This window comes from Amphiprion ocellaris, chromosome 2 (assembly GCF_022539595.1).
Source record: "Amphiprion ocellaris isolate individual 3 ecotype Okinawa chromosome 2, ASM2253959v1, whole genome shotgun sequence".
Taxonomy (NCBI): domain Eukaryota; kingdom Metazoa; phylum Chordata; class Actinopteri; family Pomacentridae; genus Amphiprion; species Amphiprion ocellaris.
In genome coordinates, this window is record NC_072767.1 from 33051979 (window position 1) to 33074889 (window position 22911).

Below are 22911 nucleotides of genomic sequence, written 5' to 3' on the forward strand. Positions count from 1 at the left end.
CCTGAGCCAATCAGTCGTCTGTGTCACTCTGCACAATGAGAGGCTTCATCTTGGACCAGGCAGGTCACTGGAGGTCGAATGGAAGTAAATAGAGGCTCGCATGTGTTAATGCAGACAGAAAGCAGCTCAAAATCAGTCTGGATGAAAAAATATTCTTTTTTTTATAGCTGAGTGTTCTCTGAGGGGATTGAGAGCACGTTTTTTTTTTTTTAAAGATATTAAGCTGCTTTTCATGTTATTATTTCATATTTATTAAACTAAGCACTGAGATGCAAACAAATATGCCATAGAATAATGAAAGCATGTCATTTAGCATCTCTCTGAGGTGACATCTCGGTAGCTGCAGTAATCCACATGAACACTAGGAGTCACTGTCAGCACACTGAGCAGAATCAGGTCACAGGCATGTGAACTATGAAACTATAACATGACTACTTATCTTAGTAACAGCAATAAAAAAGAACAAACTATGCTGGTATTCAGAAAAGTGCATCACTTAGGAATTTCACTTTTCCAAGCTTCTTCACATATAGTATGTTACATTAATGAGCAGCATCACTAATAGAGATGTAGATTCAATATTTTATAGATGCTGAAATTAATTGTAGAGGCAAAGCCAAATAATATTTCACATACACATTCAAAATGAGCATTTGCAACCTTTATGCGCTACATTTATATCTGGGCCAATATATTTGAGGGACTTTTGAAGTCCATGGGATATATCTTGCAAACATTTTTATTAAAAGTAAAAAAAAGAAGTTTTTTATGTTCATTATAAATCATGTGTAGATTATGAGCTATATATATTATAGAAATATTGTAGAAATTAATGGGATCATCCAGTACATGTTACAGTTCATCATCTGGTGACCAAAGGTGTCTGTACGCAGTCCGTCCAATAGTTATTGAGATATTTCCCTAAAAAGTGTCGAGGTAAGTTACAGGAATGTTGAAGTCAAGAGAGTTTATCCTCAGAAAATCAAGATGAGTAGGTCAATATCCAAGTCGCTGACCATCAGTGCCATCTCTAAAGACACAAAAATGGCTAAACTAATTATCAACCTAAAGCCAGAAAAGAACAGGAGCATCTCTTACATACAGGAACTTTGTGCTGTGAAAACAGTGTGAGGACATAAACCTTCATATAAGCAAATTCCTTGTTTTTGCCTCATAAACACTTCAGTTCACCGCCTGCTTGTTGTGATGATCTGAACATTTGCGTTGTGCTGAAGTGTTGAAAATCCCCCGGGCGGACGAACTCGAGTTCTGAGCCAGATGTGAGGATGTCTCTGAGGTGCAAGTATCTTGATCACAGAAGATGTCAACTGTGTCTTGATTGCCTCGGTGACCCCTGTCGCACTTCCAGGAATGGCTTAGCGGCCATGATAAAGTAATCCTGCACTTCACACTACAGAACCGTCCTACATGCAACCTTCAGCATCCTCTCCTGAACTCTGCACCACCTGCAGTCACACTCAAACTGCCGACAAGCACGACTGAGGTTAATTGATACGTTTGGGAGAAAGAGACGTGACAAGTTTTAGGCCCGCTTAATCCATATCAGATGGCTGGGAGGGAAATGATATAACCATAGATTATCACACTATAGTAGAATGGTACTTTGTTAGATCTCCATGTGAGTCAGTAGCAGCTAAACACCTGATTTCCTTGTCCAGCGACGTATAATTTTGACCACAACCGTTCATAACCACCAGTACTTCTGGTTTTGTCACTTTCTTCTTATTTATTTCTCTCTCATGTAGGACTATTAAGCATTTTTCTTTACTTAGTGCTTTCATTTCCTCAATGCAGCCCACTGTAGGTGAAGCAAAGACCCTAAATCGATCGTAGGTGTTGGTCCGTCTTTGTGTTATCTGCTCAGTGCGTCTCCCTGCTGTTTCTGTTGGCGGGCTTCCTGTGTCAGTGGGAAGTTAGACTGAAAAAAAAGCGCAGTAGTGCTTTGTCTAAGCCACTCCTACGTGACGGAGCAGAATGGAGCCGTACAATGCCTCCTCCAACTGAAAGACAGATGGCCCTGGCTTGCAAAAAAATAAATAAAAAAGCCTTCAAATCAAAAGTGACGCAGTGTACGTCTCCACTGGTGTAAATGAGCAAAATTTAACAGCAAAACTCTGCAGTGTGGAGAGGAGAGGCTGCAAGGCCTTTCAAAGCATAAACAATTCCCATAATCCCGCTCTCTGACGGCTTCATTGGTGCAGTTTATTTACGAGGCAGCTTAGGAAATTGAAAATGTCCTGATTTAAGCTTGTTGAAACAATGGGTCATGAAGCAGGTCAAGGCGACTTTAATGACCAAGAATCAATGAAGCCACTATATGACAAAATTCAAATCAAACTCTATTAGCCGGTGCAGAATTAGTCTCTAGTCTGTCTGTGGACTGCAGCTCATCCAAAAAGTAATTAGAGAAGATGAGAGACGACTGCAAGGAATCCTTCATTTCCACAGCGGAGCCGCTTTAATTATATTATCAATCTTTCTCATGTAGTCTCATAACATGTATGACAAAAATTTGTTTTACTGCACGTGCTGCTTATCATCGCAGCAATTCCACTGAGAGCAGATGCACTGCAGAAAATACTGAGACTCGAAGCTGTGCACAAAGTCACACACAGAGTATGCAGAAAAACAGCTGATCAATGGGGCTGGTTTACACCCAGGCTTTGAAAGAGATGGAGCAAGAAGCACTGCAAGAGAAGAGGAGTCATCATTATCTCGGTGTCCAGGCGAGGAACCTGCTCCCGGAAAGGTGGTGGTCAGTGTACATGCAGACACTGTGTATTTATTATTGGCACTGACTCACTCAGTAACTGGAGCCAGAGCTTCTTTAAAAAGCAAACAGACCCAGAGGGGTGAAGGGTCAAACCATGTGGAATAATGTCAGCTCTGTCTGACTGCAGTGGCAAAGTGATGCTTGTTTTGGTCCAAGGCACAATAAAGCTTCGTGAGAAGTTACATTTTTAGCATGCGTGTTGGGTCTTTTGTGAGCAGAGTCACTAAGTGTGAGTCTTAATCTACCTGCTGGGCTGCACATACCTGTAGTAGTGACTTTTAAGCTAATTTAAAGGGGTTTTCCCTGTTGTTCTGGTGGGAAAGCCAATTATAGTCAACAATTCACAGAGTTATCACAATTCTATTTAAAGGTCAGTGACTTTAAGCTGCTTCCCAAACTTTAAATAGAAGTGGGACTATGTAAGATTTGATGAACAGCACCAACTATGGCCACAAGTGGCACTTACAGGATACTAAGACACTGATGTTTTCATTTGGCCATTTTCCACTGCAAGAACTTGCAGGAAGTTTAAGGGCAACCCAAACCTTTGTGCATGTTTTCACTGTAAGAAGCACCCCTATAGATCCCTATAGATCCTCTTTTAGGGCTGTTTTAGGAAAAAAAAACCTTGCTTTCTCCAAGGTAGATACTTCTAAGGAACCCTGAAAGGGGAGTAACATTTTTCTGTCCTCTCAGTGTCCATGTCTCTCTAACATCAGCATCAACAACACAAAACACATCATACTAACAAATCCAACTTGAATTGTTCCATTTCCTATGTGCTCATAGAAGCAGAGTTATGACCTGCCGCTACCATTTCTCATTGTTTTAGGGCACTCAGAGATTTTTGTGGTCTAAGCTATCAGATCCTACACCACAATGGAAACAGAAAGGCAAAACAGGTTGAATGGGGTTCCAAGTTCCTGCAGTGAAAAGCTACTTATTGTCAAAGATCCTCTTGAGGTAGGTACTTTATAGCTGCTCTAATAAATATTTTTATATCAACAATGGGTCAAACTGCAATCAGTAATGTGAAAGATATCACTTGGAATGATCAATGCATGGAGATTTATAACTCAGTGTTTCCCCTCAGCCCATTGTTTTGGTTTTACGGCTGCAACTTTACTGTTTTGGCTGACTGTCATTGTGAAGCAGCATTGTTTTTAATCACAGCAAGTAATGCCAAAAAATCCTCTACCTCTTCAGTACAAAATGACCAACAGACAAAGTTAACAACTAACTCAGCTAAAACGCTAGTTAGCAACAGAGCTAAAAGGGGAGGAAATATTGGACTAATTGTGTCAGCTGAGATTTCTCTTTTCCTCAGTGTTATATAGCTGTTTTTGTGCATCTAATTCAACTCAGTTCAATATAATTTTATTTATGTAGCACCAATTCATAACATATATCATCTCAATGAACTTCACATAGAAGAGGACCTTCCATTCAAATGTTTATATGCTTTAAATTAAAATCAAACAGGGAAACAAAACAAATCTAGAGTTCTCTTTGAATAAGTACTTGGCAACAGTGTGAAGAAAAAACTCTTCTTTTACCTGGAAGAAACCTTTGGCAGAACCAGGTTCAGGGATGGCAGCTATCTGCTCAACCAGCTAGGGGGAGAGTAATGGGGAGAAAGGTCCGCAAACTAACAAAGCCCCAAGTCCACCCTAAAGAGAGCTATTCTCTGACAAAAGATACTGCTTCTTACCTGCCTGAAACACTTTAAGTCCAGGCTTTTCTTCCTTTACTTATTTTCATCAGTGTTGCAATTGCATAACTGCTAGATTGGCCCTAATACAAAAAATGAGCAGCTGCCTCACAGTCCAACAGTATTTCCTCTCTAAAGTCACTAGTAAACCTGTAATTGTACATAATATGAGCTCTTTAAAGAACACAGGCCAAGCCCACAAAATATCTAAAAACTGAGGGCTGAGACATTATATCAATCCAATAGTGTACATCCTGATGAGACAAACAGGTATACACGGATAAATACTTTATTATTACCATTTTTATTTTGTTCACAAGTTGCCATGTACAGGAAGAGTCCAATTACTCAAAGGACAAAGAGCTGATGCAAAATAAGAAATTCTGGCAAAAAAAAGTCTTTCTCACATGAAGCTTTTCAGTGTTTCTTGCATACTACACCAATTTCCCAACTATAAAGTATCCAGATGAATACGTTGACATAAACTGAAATCAAGGTTTAAGAGCAGGTAAACAGCTCTGATGAGTGTTACAACTGTAGGCCTACCTTCACACCAAAATAGAAATGAAGAGCCAACAAAATGAGCTCAGATATATTCAAGGCTGTGTGAAGAGAAATGAACGAATGTTCCTGTGAAGAATATGTGAAAGTGGGTACGTTGGAATGCCGCAGTGAAAACGCTCGAGCTTCAGTCTGGCACACAAAGTGCGACGCCAAAAGCACAGAACGGACAGAACCTATAAAACAAACTGAACAGACTGTGGAGTCAGAATTGTAACGACATGCCAGAGAGACAGCGTCGGCAAAAAAAAAAAAAAGAAAAATTAGAATTAAAAAGGCTGGAGGACAGAAACCACATAGCATGTAGCCTCATAAAACATCTCCAAAAACACAAAGATGTTCCATCATCTTCAAACAAATACAGCATCATGAGCAGATTTGTAATTTCTTATCCAGTGTTAAGGCACATACGATTGCTTAGAAAATACAGAAATATAAATGACCTTTGGTAAATGTTTTACTTTATACAAAAACATACTGCAATGAGACAAGAGATACAACAATCATAAAATATTAAAGGTGCTGCTGCTTTAAATGCTGAACAATAAACTGTAGAATCTTTCCAATTTTCCATACTTTGATGACCAACACATCGTGTTGTTTGCAAAGGTAAGAATGAAATCTCCCATTCTTTGTATTCTGTATCTGAGCACTGCACACGTCACCAACAATACTCAGTGGCAATTCTGACAAACTGCTTTCAAAGTGCAAATTTAAAATTTAATGCCGCATCTTTTGCATTTGGAATGAACCTTGGATGAATGGCACAGGGGATTTGGTTTACAGCTGAACATGGGCAGAAAAAAAAACAAAAAAAAACAAGACTGGCTTCAGATAAACTCAACATATGAAATAAACTGCTATAAAAGGACCTTCAAGTACACTTGTTTATGAAATGTGATGGTAGCTTCAAGGAAGAGCTGCACTACTTTTGGTTGTCTCTGAACAACAAGTGACACCAAAACTCCAGTTATAACACAAACTTTTGTTAGCTCTTGACAGCTGGTAGCCAGACTAACTTTTCCAGTCTTTATGCTAAGCTAACTGTTGTCTCAGCCCAACTAAATGATATCTGCCATGTCCGTTTGTTAAATAAGAAGCTGAAGCCACACAACGGTTAGCTTAGCTGAGGGGGATACAGCTTGGATCGCTGTGTCTAAAGGTAACAAAATCCATCAGCTTATCTTGCCCAGGTCTGTTTTATAAAGCTATACAAAAACTGAAGTGTAGGAACAACATTTAATAGTTTTACCAGAATTAAAGGTTGCACTACTTTTTTGCTAGGTGCATCTTGAGATTCTGCCTTTTACCTGGCAAACTCTAGCACATACTTTTGTGCAGGTTGAAAAAGAAAAGAGATTTAACATAGCTAGAAAGAGGATTTTTTCTTTCATATTTGGACACAACCACTCTGGCTGTCTCCACTATTTTCAGTCTGTCTCTGGCATTACCTTCATATTTAACTGTATTGATTCTGTCATATTGGCAAAAAGGGCCATCAATGCCAAAAATGCAGATCTATACTCATTTAAACTGGCAGGCACCGTTTAAAGAGATACAATGACTCAATGAATAAGCACACACACATTTACATGTCTTTCTGTCTTTGTGAGGACAAAAATTGAGCTAATGCATCCCCTAACCCTTAATCCAAATGCAACCATCACAACTAAATAACTCCAACCTAAACCTTAAAAAAAAATCTTGACCCTACAACATATAAAACTAAAATTTTGATCCACACAAACATAGAAAGACATGGATACACAAACATACACATACTCACACAGAGCATAATTCCTGGTAGATTCTGAGTGTACAAAGACTGAAATGAAAACTTCTTGATGAACTCTTATGATGCATACTTATATTTAAAGTCAACAGCTCATACATTTTCAGCGGAATGTACTGTGCAACAGAACAGCTATGAACACACTTTTTATTCTTTGAAATTGAGCAAAAACTGTCCAGCAACAAGACTAAAACGTGCACTGAGCAAATGCCACTATTTGCTGTATGTAAATATAAAACTTTGGAATTATCTGCATGGAAGTCCTCAAAGAAATTACGTTTCTGTGGGGACTTAAAACATATTAAACTTCTCTCCTCAGGAGTAATACCAGCAGTGATTCAAGGCCACAGTGGTGTCTGATCCGGGTCTTACTGCATTTACAGGGCTCGCTGAAAGAACGAACAGGGTACCATATCAGAGAGAAAACAAACTCCCAAATAACCCGGCAGTGGAATGTCTCGACTCTCCTCATTCTTACATTAGAACCTGATCAAGTACTGAGATGCTTCTTTGTGAAATCCAAATTTCCCAGTATTCAAAAAAAGAAAGGGGAGATATTCCAGTTCTTACATCTCCCAAACCTCTAGAGTATCTTTACTTTAGCGTTACATCCAAAATATAAAGTACCTCTTTGTGTCTTTTATAAAAGAATCTCCTTGAAAAATACAATAAAATTTTAAAAAACTATCGTGCAAATTGGAGTTTGAGTAACATAAGACTGTAAGGCATCATAATTTGGTGTGCAGCAGCTGCTCCACCTCCTGCTCTGTCCTGTGTGCTGGATGAACTGCATGGTCGGGTTTGAGTCTGTCCTCAGAGTTCCTCGAGTATCTGACGCACTGAGGAGCTCCGTCCGGGAGCAGGTTCAGCTGCACGCTGTCCGCCGGCGTGAGCAAAGGCGTGGAGGTGATCCAGCTGGACAGACTCACATCTGACGGTTCTAAAGTCTTATCGAGGCACTCCGAAACTTCGGTGGAAGGAGGCTGCAGCTCCCCCGCGGGCTGAGGAGCGTCTTTGGTGTAGGGAAGAGTGTCTATTTCTGAAGGAACTAATGTGTAGAGATCTGAGAGGTGCATCTCACTGTCCGTGGGCCCCGACAGGCAGCTCCGGTCCTCCTCTTCATCTGCTTGCCCCTGTGTGGCCTCTAATGTCTTGGAGCCGCTGATGCTCCTCTGGTCATTTTTATTGCATCCTTTAGGTGAGGCCTTGCTGAGGGACAGGAAGGGAGGCTTGGGGCTGAGCGGCGACCCCACCTTGACCCTGGTCAGGCTGAGGATGTTCCTGCGGGTGTCAGCAGGGAGTTTATCTAACTGTCTTCCAACTTGGACTGGGCTTGGAAACAACGTGCCTTGACACGCCCTGTAGAAATATCTGCAAAGTAAAAACAGAGCCAGACATCAGGACACACTTGAGCAGGATGAATGCCAGGCTCTCGGGATAAACATGAAAGGCATCTGCTATTAATAACAAGATGTAAATCACGGCACGGATCATAAATATTTGAGAAAAACTGGCTCGTGAGTCCGTGCGTCGAATGCAGCGTACCGAGGCAGCAGTGCGGCTACAGGCGTGATGATGCAGAGCAGGTAGAAGAGCGGGTCCTGCAGCAGCCTCTGCATGGTCCAGTAGGGGTTGGAGGGCGAGTAGCAGGTGGGACAGGAGGCGTTGTAGCACAGAGCCACGGTGAAGAATAAGGCGATGCTGAAAGCGATCGACAGCCAGTTCATCCAGGTCTGCAGGGGGGACATCATGACAGAAATGAAACTGGCAAGCAATTTGATGTAGTTCTTACATATTTAGTATGAGCGATGAAGTGATTATGTGTATGTGCACCACTAGTGACGATTCAAGGGTACGTTAAAAAACCAATCCACAGTCAAATTCTCTGAATCAGTAACAGCATAAAGACTAGGGTGAATCCAAAACTCGCTGTCAGCTTTGAAAGGCATGTTATCTTACAGACAAAGCATTACATTTTTTTTTAAAAAGCAATAGAATTGTTGCATTTTCAACTTTCAGAGTCCTTGAGCTCTGTGAACTACGCTGAATTTTGTCACGTGCAGTTCCAGCAGGAAAATTAAACAAATCTTGGTTTAACATTGTGATATGTCACCAATGTCACTTTATTCTACAAGCCTCATTTAAAATTGACCAAAAATGAACAGTTTGTTCTAACCAGATTCTGTAAGAAACCAAAAAAAACCCTCCAACCCTCAGTGCAACTGGAAAGCCATTAGCGACTCTGCTGCACCCAACACTCACATGACAAAAATTCAGGGACTGCAGGTTGTGTTTACACAGAGCAGATGGGAGACAAGTATGAAAACAAATTAAAAGTAGTGAAATATCTGCAGTGTACAGAGACATCATTTCTCCTAGAACTGGTAACTCTCTGTAAAAAGATTCTACATGTTGATTTCAGGTTGTAACATTTTTGCAAAACAAATGATCAAATATTTATTTATTTTTTTTTATCATTTACGACATCACACCTTCGTTCTACTGCATTAAGTCATTGTTGAGTCCTCTCTACTTCCAGCCATGGTTGTGCTGTTTCCATAGAGATGCAGGACTTTATATTACAGTGAAAAATGAGCTCACAGTGAGCAAAAATGTGACAGAAGCAACTGCTTGGAGGTCAGAGCGTTATGAAAAATGGTGATGTTTTTCCAGTTCCAAAAAAAAACAGAGTTCTTAACCTCTGACACTTAATGTACAATGCATAATCTGCTTGCTTACATTTAAAAACAAATAAAGTAAATAAAAGGTTACTTTAATATAAATCAAATAGCAGAAATTAACAGGCAAACAAGCTGCAGTCTTCCATAGTAAATATCCTGTGATGTTATTAATCTCCTCAAAATGGTCTTCTGACCTGGTCCACACGACAGAGTGATGCATTGTAACATTCATATGTATGGGGTTTCCTAGCATGGGAATTATAGCTGCACCCGAACAAGTACTAATTTCAGTTTCAGTAGTCTACAGATAGAATCTGATTAGTCATAATTATACTTCAATATATCTTTAATTCCCCTCAATTCAAGATATCTACTTTGTCCTTTTTAAATATCTTACATTAAATTTGAACAGGTATGAATGATATTGTGGTTGTATCTTGAACTGGAACTCTGACTTGTCAAATGTAATATCAGATAACTTGAATTAGAGTTTTCACAAAACAAGATGGCATTACAGACATGTGTGGTTATGTCAGAAGCTCGAGCAGGTCAGAGATGTAGGCGGCTTGCTTTGCAAACATATTACGGCAATGCAAACGTAACTGCATATGGCAAGCTGTTTTCCTAACATCTTAAAACAGTCAGAGCTTTAAGTTTCACTAAATTTCAGCAACAAATCTCTAATGAACAAATTAACGTTCTCCACAACATACTAGCTGATGAGCTCTTACTATTTCACTGCATTTTCTAAAGACTTTACCCACCACAGCAGCCACCATTAATTCTGCTAATTGTGTTAAATGCTTTGCTGGACCATCATCCAACGAGAAGCTTCACATTGGCATGGACTAGTCATAATACCTCTAATCATAGATATCTGGAATGAAAACTGGGACTGGTCAAAATGACCTTGTAATCTATAATTGTAATTCTGGATAGTCAATCTCAGAATATTAAATGTTGTAACGTCTTGCCATATATATATATATATATATATATATATATATATATATACTGAAACCAGTACTTCCCTTTATGCAGGTCTAGAAAACCACTGAATGCAATAAAAGAAATCACTGTGAGAAGTCTGCATGCAAAACAGGATATAGAGAGATGTCTTCTTGTGCACTTTAATGAGTTTAGTCGGCTCAGGATACAAAAAAACCACTCATGCTTCATCCTTGAATTGACTGGCTGATCTGACATCTGACAGAGTGGATACTATACAATGGCTCACTGGAGTATTGTTCTGACACACATAATTAATTACAGCCTCACAGCTACTGTATGGGGGAGAGACAAGAGCGCTGCCTGCTGTCACCTCAAATACCTTTAATTGACTTTCGCAGTCATTTTCCAATCATGCATGCATTATGTTCCTGAGCAGTGAGAGAATGAAGTACCTGCCAGCAGAGCATTTGGAAATGTTTGCTTTTGGTTGATGCTGCTCTGCATGAACATTCCTCTGCACGAGGGGCACTCGTGCCCAGGACTGTAGTTAGAGGAAAGGACATTCTTCATGTATTTAAAAAAAAAAAAAAAACTTAAGTTAAATTTACTGCCTGGACATAATGGAAAAGACTCTGATTCAATGCAGAGTCATAAATTTAAAATGGCTCATGACCAAGAATGCTGAGAACCGTGCATGGATACCCGAGAGTAAAACCAAGGCAGTGGGGGAATAAAATCAGGTATTTTGGAGCTCTGTGGCAGTGTGAAGTGGTGGTGTGCTGTAATGTAGCGTCAACTGTTTACAGAGGGCCTGGATGGAGGCAGACACGCTGTCAAGCTGATATATAGGCCCTGATGCTGCAGAGCTTTCTGATTCAATCCAATCAGCCCGAGTTAAATATCTACGTTGCCGTCAGCTTCCACAGCAGAGATCGCATGGAGCCGATGACTGACACAAAACAGCATGAAGCTGAAATAATGGAAACTCATGAACTGTCATTAGTGAGTCTAAAATCAGGTTTGTTACCCAGGTTTTGGTCTCGATGCCCAAATGTAGCAGAATGGTGAACAAAGCGAGGGTGGTGATGGGAGTTCCCCATGTAAACAGATCCATGTCAGAGTCAGCATAGGCCTGAGGGGGGAGAACAGAGGGGAGGATGTAGGAGAAGGGGGTGAAGACAGAGGAGATGATGGGTAAGTGACAGCAAAGAGAAATTACTGAATGCAGACGTGCCGATGGAAATTAAAACCAGACTCACAAAGTAAGGAATGAAGAAGCACATCAGACTTTGGTAGAAGGCATCAATCATGTTCATCCAGAACATATATGGCTTATATTCCTGCAAGATAAAACCCAGACATTAACAGTTAGGTACTTCATCAAGTCGACTGGCAGGGGTCGAATTTATAGCAAATGGACAGCATTAAATAAAATCTATTGCCATTAATCAGAAAGTTAAAGCTAACTGCCAACTGAGTAAAATGGTACGTAGAGGTTTTCTCTATTCCATTCAACAAAGGCATCGAAAACTTTGAAATCAATGACCAAGGATGTATTTGTATCACTTTTACACAATCTCTATGTACAGAAGTAGCCCAGCTATGTTGTATTCTCAACAATTAACTCTAGAAATGGAATAAAGCTTTCATTTGAAATAAATGATTTGAACATGGAGCGTACGTTGTTTTATTTCCTACTACAATATACATAATAGCAGTTATGTGAAGGTCCACTACACAGACGGTTGCTCTGCTACTCAAATCAAACACAGAGAAACACACAGGTCTCCTGTGATGTTTCTGAAAGGCTGTGAGTTTGCAGTTTTTACAGGATACACTATAGAACTATGTCAATGTGATTATTCCTGAGGTAGACTCAGAAATAGTTTCTATGCAAATGCCATTTATGTACTAAACTCAGGACACATTAAATAATTGTAGTGTTTAATGGATTTTATGAATGTTTTTTCTGAATGTTTTCATACTGATGGTCTTACATGTTTCTTTGATTTTGTTATGTTATTTGTTTTTATTTTATTAGGCACTGTAAGGACTGCACTTTCAATTTCGTTGTTCTCATACAATGACAATAAAGACATGGAAAGCACTTTGGTCACCTTGAGTGTTGTAAAGTGCTCTATAAATAAATTTTGATTGGTTGATTGATTTTTTTGATTGTGATTCTGATTCTGAGCACAGTGTACACGATTTCTGGAGATTCTAGAACTTCCCACTATGTTCTGCCCCTGCTGATGGAAAGCATGTACAAATCAAAGCACCCCCCAAAGTCTGACAGCAACTACTTCAATTATACATCTTGTAAAAAATAATTATAAAAGTGTGGCTGAAAAACACAGTCTGGCACAATGTCTTCTAAAAACAAGCATTTGTTTTGAGCAGCATTTGTTTTCCTGGCACCTTCACAGTCAGTGGGTTTTCAGTGTCTGCATGCGGATGCCCACGAGGATCCACAAAAACCCTTCTGTGGATGTTTATGGGTAGATGACACAACTGAGGTTGTGTATCTTTGCAGACATGAAGAGCAGGAATTGGTTTAAACACACCCAAAAGTAGGGCTGCATTCAGAATGACTCCCCCCTGGGTTTAAAACTGCAGCCCATTTGAATGGAGCTAGTCTGGGGAAACGAAGGGCTCCTGAATACATGTATTACATCACATCAAGACTTGAGAAAGTCTTGACCTGGCGTGAAATCTAAATTCCAAAAATCATAATAAAAGTTTGCATAATTCACAGAATAACAGAGAGTTCTTGGTATTTGACGTATCATTGACGTGGACTGGCCCAGCATTTGTATTAGAGCATTTGCATTCTTGTGTGTAAGGAGATCTTTTGTAAAATGTTGAGTGGACAGAATTTTTATTTTTGGTTAAACGGAGAGGAGAAATATCCATCTAGAAAAAAGTCCACATTAGTGTGAACAAGGCCTTAGACAGTGTAACCTGAGAAACTAAAACATTGCACTGCATCATACGTGAGAATCTGTCAACTATTTACGGACAATAATAATTAAACTGAAGAAGCTATGATATAATGACAAGCTTCTAAATAATGACTGAAATGTTTAGTTTAAAAAAAAGATATCAGCTGAGTTAAAACATACATCTTCCTTTACATCACTAGCTTCTTTAAAATGCAAATCGTTCAGTGCTACTGGACCTCGGAGTTCTGGCCGTTCACGTAGAGCTGAGGTAGGTGTTGAAGAGTCTCTGCTGACACGTCTTTGTCCAGAGTGCCAGTGATGAGTTGTGGGAAGGCAGAGAACATCAGGTTGAAGAAGATGAGATACCACTGGTCAATCATGGCTGAACCTGAGAATCCACAGTAGAACTGAAACCAGAAGATGAGCGCCACAAACATCTGTGGGAGCAAATAAGGGACAGACTCAGGTGAAACACACCATTGCAACTCATCCACTATGTGTCAGATGAGGAGAAAAACTGCCTTACGGCATTCTTGTAGAAAAAATAGAGAATCATGTTGGCCAGCCGGGAGTAGCACCAGTGCCCGTGGACCAGCAGGAGCTTCTGGAGATACCGGAAACGTGGGAGAGCAAAGTCGCTCGCCATCACCGCCTGCAAAACGACAGAAGCACCAGCATTCAGTCTCCTCCCTCCTCCACGCTGTCTCTGCCTCCCACAGACACATGACACAGGCAGCCATTAGGAAATAACTGTTTGAAATGTCTGCTGCTTCACTCACAGCTGCCTGTTTTTAATGAAGCTTTAGTGGGTATAATCTTTCCAAAGCAATAACTCGTAAACGAGTTGTCCACCTTTTGGGATTCAACGATCCGGCGGCTGGAAGCTGTCAGGCTCATCTATCACCATCTAAAACCCTCCTCAGTCAGGCCCGCTTTGTAACTTACATCTTAAACAGCGCCGCTAACCCTTTATGACACCTCTCAACTGTCAACATTATCTGTCAACAAGAGAAATAACAGCAGGAACCTCGTTTAGTTTCTGCTGCGCTCTAATAACGGCCTCCCAACGACTGACTGGGGAGCGAGCCCCTAATAAAGCAAAGGTGTGTTAATCATAGAGCAGCGGCACGACTGCAGAAATGTGCGTCTCAGCACACAGTGGAGTCCCGAGGAGTGACCGCTGTCTCATTAAGAGCAAATATGATTAACAGTGATTAATCTAGCGGCTCATTTAAAGACAGGATACGGAGGCTTTAACAGATGTGCTACACAGCAGCGCGCCGGCGAAATCTCCCCTGGAAGCTAATTGGGAATCTCCATCACTGCTATGTGGGATCACCGTTCTGGAACAAGGCGCCGCAGGAAAATGAGCACAGGGGATGAGGGACCAATCAGTTTTTTTCACATTTTTTTTCTGCAGCCTTTGTTGAAGACGCTACTTTGGACGTGACCTTAGATCAGGGAGACGCTGGTGCAGATGGAGTCCAGACTGAAGCACCCATAAAGTGAGCTGCTTCCCTGCAGGACGAGCTTCCTGAGTCAGCAGAACACAGGCAATCCTATTTAGAGGATGTGTGCAGTTGTGGGCTGAAACTCGCACTTAAGAGTAATGAAAAGCCATTAACTATGCTAAAGAATGCCTTCCCTTATTCCCTTATCTTCAATCCCAATGCTCCTCTCGCTCTCAGGATCTCTCACACTGTGATGCTTCTTTATGATCCGCTGTAAATCCCCCCCACACTTGTGTCCTTACCTGCATGCCCTCCTGTCCAGAGATCCCAACACCGACGTCTGCGACCTGGATCATGCTGACGTCATTGGCCCCATCACCTGTGATAAAAGAGAAAATAGTCCCTTAGAACAGGAGTCTCAACATACACTGATACACAATCTGATGGAGGTTTATCGAGCACGGCGAAGGCAAGATGGAAAAGACAGTGTTCCTCCCTGAGCTGCACTGTTCTGTGGGAGGAACAGTGAGATTCATCAGCTGTTATATTAGCTGTGTGTTTATTATCCCGAGCTGTTTACTACCTGCCCTTCACCAGCTCCTCTGCCCCTCTCAGGCTGATCCAGGCCTGCTATGGTGGTTGATGAAGAGCACGTTTCCTTTTGGCTCCACTCTGAGGATGGATTTTTTTCATCACTACAGGTGGTGAAGTGGGAGATGAAGTGTAGGTGGGCAGAGGAGGTTTTGTTGTCACAACAGTTAATGGCAGCGCAGTGGCAGCGCAGGATGAATATGAGAAGTAGGTGGTGATGAGCGCTTAAATAGAAGTTTGTGTTGGCTCTTAATACTCTCCCAGTGTGACTAAATCTATTCGAACACACCGGGGCGGCAGCAGAGTGATAACCGCTGCAGTATGTGCTCTATTAAAAGCATCTATAACATATTAAAGAATCAGAATAGGAATCAAGTCTTTAACTGGGCACTTTTTAAACTTATTTTTTTAAGCCACTTTATATTGCATTGTCTTACAGTGTGTCACTACTGCACTATTTCATCCTCATTTCTCATCCCTGTACATATTGTAAATATTATTACTACTGTTCTATTATTATTGTATTTCTATTACTAAGTCCATTGCTACATAAGCTGCTGTAACAATGTGAATTTCCCCTGGTGTGGGGAGAAATAAAGGACTTATCTTATCTTGTTATGTAGAAAAAAGAAACAGTGAAACAGTGATGAAATGTGTGCTTTCTGCACGTTTCACATTGGTGTTTCAGACTGAGGAGTCCAAAAGTGTTTAATATTAAATAACTTTAAAATGTATTAAGATAGAAATACATAATAAAATAAATTATGTAAAATGTATAAAAGAATTAATTAAAGAAGCTACTTCTAAAAACTGTACTTTAAATTTTAACAGTTTTAGGTTTAAGCTAGAGTTTAGATCTAAATGAACGTCTTTGCCAAACAAGTTCACATGATGAAAGCAGGTAAATCTCTGCGTTTCAGTTTCCTGTGGCGACATTCCTGAATTTCATGAGGTATTTCATGAGGTGTTTCCACAAAAAAGTTGAATAAACTACTTATAAATTATTAAAAATACAGCTCCTTATTCTTATCTATGTAGCATCTGTGCAAATACTGTTTATTTTAAAAACTCAAAACTATTTACTGAACAGACTTGTGTCAAATTTTGCACGGTGAAGCTCAAATTAAAATGACACACTTACGATTGGAAGGTCACGTCAATTTTTAACACAAAATATCATATTCATTCAGTCTTGTTGATTTTTATTGTTTACTGATGTTCCCTATGTTTGCATTATCCCCATTCACTACTGGAAAAGTCCTTGCTGTGGAGTTAATAAAAGCTTATCTTTCCTTAATTAATGTTTGAATCAAAATGTAAGAAAAAAGCAAGAAATGTCCACTGCAACTTCCCAGATCTCTCCAAATTACTTCTGTTTTTCTAAAACCAAATAATATTCAACTTAAAATGATACAGAGCAGAAAATGTGCATGTAAGAACCTGCCTGGGATCTGAAAGTGCTGGTAATTCATTTTCTGCCATATGACTAATAAATTAGTCGACTTGGAGGCTCAGCTCTACAGATGAAAACCATCATTGCCTGATTTAATTTTTTTTATGCAGTAGAATTTACATATTTTGCATGTTTTCCTTGTGGTTTCTTACATAAACCATTAACTGCTGTCACAGAAAGCCAAATAATTACAATTATCATTATTATAAATAACAGTTTAGGTGTTAAGATAGACTGGAGTAGTGATATATTAGAGTTTCAGCCTCCTCTGCTGTCCCCAGAGATGCAACATGAAAGAGAAGTGAGGAGCTGTAGTGTTTCCTCCTCACTGCTGCAAACGGAGCAATGACAGAAAAATGCTGGGCTGGCAGAAAAACAGATCCTCCTGTGTGCAGCGGGAACAAATAAAATGGAAAACACGGGAAAGACAATTCTAAGTCACACCGACATCCTCGTGTCACCTCTGTCAGGCAGCAGCTTTGTTAAGCCCTGGTGCATAATTACTGAGAATAACACGGTTTTTCGACTGAGTGGTCACAGCAGAGGTGTGTATGATGAATGGTTCACCTCGATGTAACCTGAATTTCAAAGTCAGCTCATATTGACACAGCAGTGGGAGAACAACCAGGAGCTCCTCTACGTCTGACTCATATATTATTCAGGATATTCATGATAAAAGGAAACATGATTTAGCATTAAATGACTTTAAAAATGCAAGATTGTAATGAGGCTTGAAGACAAACCTGTGGAGAATCTGTTTAAGTGTATAAGCAGTAAGTGCTACTCGAATATTTGACAGTGATGCTCTCTGTGAACTCACTGAATTATAAATATTTCTGTTTCCTAAGCCGGCCAAATACGCAACATTTGGACATTAAAATTTTACAGCTGCTCAGATTTTAGTTTTTAACACCTCACCTGAACAGAAAGTACACAAACAGATTTTTTCACTGCAGGACAGACAGGTTCAGAGTATGTGGGCATGAAACTGAAAATACTGCAGGAATGTGTTTGTTTAAAAAAAAAAAAAGAAACGACTTGCACTCACTGGATAAAAATCTGCAAAGGCTTTAGTAGGATTTAGTAGCTATGTAGAACGTTCAAAGCTGTAAACCTGAAATCAGTGACAGTGTGTCCATACACGAAGCTTCTGAAGTATTCCATTTGTGTGCACTTAACATAATATCCCAATTTCAGAACAAACCATTTCATGTTTGCTGGAGCGGACCATAAAAAGCCAGGATACTGTAGCATGGACACATCTCATCCTGACTTCAGACCGCTGCCGCTCTCCTGTGCGGACACAACTTCAGTGTTTCTGTGAACCTAAAACTAGTTAGTAAACAAGCAACGTTCCCCACAGCTGCTCAGGTTGTACAACACTACAAACTACCGACACTCAAACCCTTGTCTCTGTTATTGGTCTGGTGAATGGATCAACTGTGTCACACAGACAGTGAAAGGATGTCCTATATGTTGACAACAAATCAATCTATTGGTGAGAGATACTTTTGTTTGGTTTGATGGTTTTATTTAAATGCATTTGTTAGGAAGAATCATGAAAGGACACAACGAAAACGTTGCGTGATCAAACTCCAAGCATGGCCCCTCCCTGAATCAAAAACATGTCCTTTGCCTCCATGAACCTCCAGGTTTGACTCATTTATTTTATTCTATATGTATGAAGGCGAGATCGTTCCTTATTTATTTCAATTTAGGTGTGTCATTTAATGTATTTGTGTGTTTTTCATTGTTGTGTTAACATCAAAAATCTGTTTACCTGTTAAAAAGACCTCAATAGTTAAAGCCAAACGCAACATGATGAAATTCTAAATAAACCTCATTTCCTGGTCTTTATTAAAAATAGGTCAATAAAAACTATTAATAATTATCAAAAGCAACTAAAATGAAACATTGACCTATGATTCCTGACTCATACGGAAGCTTTCTATCAACTGAGGGTCACTGAACTCCATTTTAATGACACTGTTCTAGAAGTCACAGCTTTCATTTTCATCCATTGCTGCAAACTCCTGCACAGTCACACTCTCGTCTCCAGTTGCTGGAAATTAGGTGGACAAGCTAAATCTATAACAAGTGTGCAAATACAATAACATACAGTTAGGCTAACAGTTAAAGGAATGTAAGATTAAAATGCCATTTTGTGCTAAACATCACAGTTTGAAGTCATTGTTAAATAGTCACTAGTACTTATGCTGTATACACAGATGTGAATAACCAGATTTCTTTCTGCTCCACGTAAGTGTCATATCCTAAATATGATCAATACAAAATAATCCATGCAGCAGGACACCGGTGTGCATGTAAACATGATCAGAGTCAAATTCCAATGCTAAATTTGTATCAAAGGGGCATTCCAGCATTTTAGTGCCGCACTTCAACAACATAACACTGGATCCAGTCACTGCAACATGACTCATGGTTCCCTGAATGAGTCAAGTTTACCAAAAAATAATCACACCTCCATGCAAAGCTGTCTTTGTAAATCACAACTTGAAGATATACATTGTCAGAAGAGCCGACTGTCCGGCCACAACGCTCCTTCAATGAATCAATCCAGGGTCCATGTAAGCCCCTCGTGATACCGGTGCACAGTGCCAGACAAAAGTTTGGACACACCGACTCGTTCCAAACATATTTTCGTTGCTTCATTGTGTCCTTCATCATGGAACAAAGCCGAAGACATCAATAATATGAAATGACGCATCTGGAATTATTTAGTGAACAAAAAGACAACAAAGGAGCCATCAGCAGCATGGAAGCATGAAAATGTTGTTTTAGTGTCCTGCAGCTGACATGAGCAACATCTTACAAACAGTTGCTATGCCTCAATGTATTTTATGAGATAGCGACTAAAGTCTGATTCTGATAAAAGTTACTCCTCACACAGATGAGAAATGATCTGGGAGAAAGACCGGATGCAGCACTCGTTTCACCAGTTTCATAAAAACACAGACAATACTAGTAAAGGTGAGGCAGATACACATTACCACCTTAAAAAATGAAGAACTTCAGTCAAGCCAATCTGAATTTTGAAGCTACTTTTCTTGTCGATTCTTTTCTCCTGTCAGCAGCTGTGTATGAAAGTTCAGGCGTATTTTGATCTGTCTGGACACTGTCAGATTGTACACACTGGTGATAGCCTGCAGCATTTAGTTTAATCCATTTAATGCAAAGGAACGTTTTATCACAACTTTAGATGTTAAGAGGCTCAAATTCTTGTGTCTGTCACTGTAAACACATGCAAACATGAGATGAGAGTAAAAGTTTTGTTTCTCTTCTGGTGAAATCTGCTGCAATAGGTGCACAAGTCTAACAATCATGAACACTGGGGCACCTGTCAGTCAACAGCTCAAATAAAAAGGGTTTTATTTAAATCATAATGTGTGTATTATTGACCTTACACTCACCTATAGCCAGAGTCATGACCTTCAGCTTGTTCCGCACCAGTTTGACCACCATGCTCTTCTGCAGCGGAGTGGATCGGCAGCAGAGAACCGAACGGCAGCTGCGCGCAACAGCCAGAAACTTATCCTCCAAACTCTTATCCAGCGCGTAGGCCAAGGTCCGGCCGTCAATCACCAGGCCCAGCCGGTGTACCAGGAAGGGAGCGGCGTGGGAGGATGAGGAGGACAGAGATGAAGAGGGATGGAGGTCAAAGGGCGCAAAGCTGGAATGGAAGGCCTTGGTGGTTTGGTCTGCAGAGCTGCAGAGGAATTTGGCTTGGATGTAGTGTAAACTCTCCTCCAGCAGCAGCGCACACGCCTCCTGGTTGGGAGAGAGCACAGAGCAGGTTCAGCATCAGGACACAGCATTGTTTAGTATCAAATCTCCCAGACATGCTTCACATCTGGAAACCAGATGCTTCAACAGCACAGAATTAAACATCATGACTCTGAAGTGGACCATCTCACTTCATTAAAGGTGAGTTTTCGACAAGGAAAGCTGAGATACACAATCACATTTGTTATTTTTGGGGTCATCATTATCATAATATTAGTGATTTAAGTGCCTGTTTCTGTTTTGTTTTATGTCTCTGGAGGTTTTAGATCAGGGGCACTAGCAGTTTTTTGCTGCAGATTCAACAAATCCTCTCCAAGTTGTTGTAGTCTCTTTTGTAATTTGTCTGAAATCAAAATGTGGTGTTTGATTCTACAAATAAATCCATAAACTGCAAACTCAGTGAAGACAATCTCAGAACAACCAAACAAGAATATTTATAGATCTTTTATTTACCACATATTAGTAGGTAACCCAAGTAACTGAACACATTTTTGTTCTATATATACATTTGGGTGCTTGAAATTCAACTCTGATCTACGAGGTTCTGGACTCTGCTGGTCACCTGAGAGTCAGCATTGAGCGTCAGGATCTCCTCCTCGGGGTCCAGCAGCTTGCAGGCATATGCGATATTCACGGCTGTTTCCTGTTTGTCACCTGTCAGCACCCAAATCTGCAGGCCAGCCTTCCTCAGAGAAGCTATAGTTTCAGGAACTCCGTCCTGCAGTCGATCTTCAATGCCCGTCGCTCCTGTAGGTGAAGACGCGCAACATTAGAGCCATATATTTAATGAAACGTACTAAAGTCACACTTCCAGCTACAAGCGCAGGATGAAAATGTTGTGAAATCTACCGAGGAGCTGGAGGTTTGTCTCCAGTCGCAGGGCCGACTCAAACAGCAGCTGCTCTCGTCCCTGAATAGCCGTCTCAGCCTCCAAGTGACGCTGCAGCCAGCAGGCGTACTCCTCCTGGCTCAGAATCTGACACAAAAACACAAACATTATCACACACAAATTATCACGTGTATTGAGGGTAAAACTGAACAGTGGAGCAGCTTCTCCTTCTTTTCCCCACACTGCAGTGAAAGATCCACAGCAGAATGTGAGACCTTGACAAGGTGTTTTATCACTTTGTGTCGGTGACAGGCTTTGCACAAGCAGGAATATAATGAGCCCGGCTTGTGAGAGCATAAATTAACAGGCTGGGAAAGTGGCACAGATTGCAGCTGAGTCACGAAGAATGTCACTTTTGGAAGGGCCGGCCCATGTGATCATCTGTGCCGGGCTACAAACGCATACTGCCAAAACGCCACTGAGACGCAGCATCTCTTTCTCCGTCTGAAGCACTGAAATGAAGGACGACAGCGTTGAGCGCTTCTTGTGAGGTTTATGGATCCCTGTTTGCTTACCTTTTTTGCAATGCACAGTGTGCGAAGGCCATCTGCTGCATACAGGTTCAGGTAGTTCTGAGTCCTGCAGACGATTTTCTTCTGCCTTTTCCCTTTGGAGTTACCTTAAAAGACAGAGAAACACAGAGGAATGAAGATTAAATAATATTGTTTCAAGGGAATTACCATAAGCGGTTTGACATTTTAGTTCCAAATTGCCAAATAGTTCTTCCAAAAGGCACAGAAAAGCCATCTGTCCTCACACCTAAACTAACCATGTACACTGCATTTCAATATATTTCATCAGGTCTTCATATCAGATGATAAAACATATCATCTTACAACCATAATCAACGTATTTCAACTACCTGTCTGAATGACTTTAATATGACTGAGTGTTGCATGTTTTTTAAGATGGTGTTTTGTACTGGAGTCTTGCAGAAGTGTCTGTGTGGCTGCAGCATCTTGGCCATCTCTCTGGCAGTGGGACAGCACACAAACAGATTGGCTTTATGGGTCTCCTGACACAGATGCACCAGCCAACACTCTGATTACCGTCCATGTAATCTCAGTAATAACACGACAGCTTGGCAGGCACAGCGACACATGGACCGCCGCGCAAAATTATTTTTACTGAAAGGAACAAATCAACACAAAATAGGCAGCAATCAAAGAATTCAGCCAGAAAAAGTTATTTTTTTCTTAAAAATATGAGAATATTTTTTTCACAACTGACACAGCCTTGGTTGTCTCATAAAGAAGTAATATTTACACTATAGTCTCTTTGGCTATGGAAA

General features: G+C 40.4%; 1 protein-coding gene across 1 annotated transcript in view; it reads right to left on the minus strand.

Annotated features, from left to right (window-relative positions):
• Positions 1-4790: 4790 nt before the first annotated feature.
• atp10a (ATPase phospholipid transporting 10A) overlaps positions 4791-22911 on the minus strand; it is a 49660-nt gene continuing 31539 nt past the window's right edge. The window contains exons 11-21 of the mRNA XM_023289101.3: positions 22136-22239; positions 21581-21707; positions 21294-21478; positions 20359-20716; positions 15186-15262; positions 13959-14084; positions 13669-13869; positions 11750-11830; positions 11518-11622; positions 8404-8591; positions 4791-8229 (exon numbers count right to left, since the gene is read on the minus strand). Of these exons, the coding sequence (XP_023144869.2) occupies positions 7587-8229; positions 8404-8591; positions 11518-11622; positions 11750-11830; positions 13669-13869; positions 13959-14084; positions 15186-15262; positions 20359-20716; positions 21294-21478; positions 21581-21707; positions 22136-22239 (2195 nt within the window). The 3' untranslated portion in view covers positions 4791-7586. The remainder of the gene's footprint in view (positions 8230-8403; positions 8592-11517; positions 11623-11749; positions 11831-13668; positions 13870-13958; positions 14085-15185; positions 15263-20358; positions 20717-21293; positions 21479-21580; positions 21708-22135; positions 22240-22911) is intronic.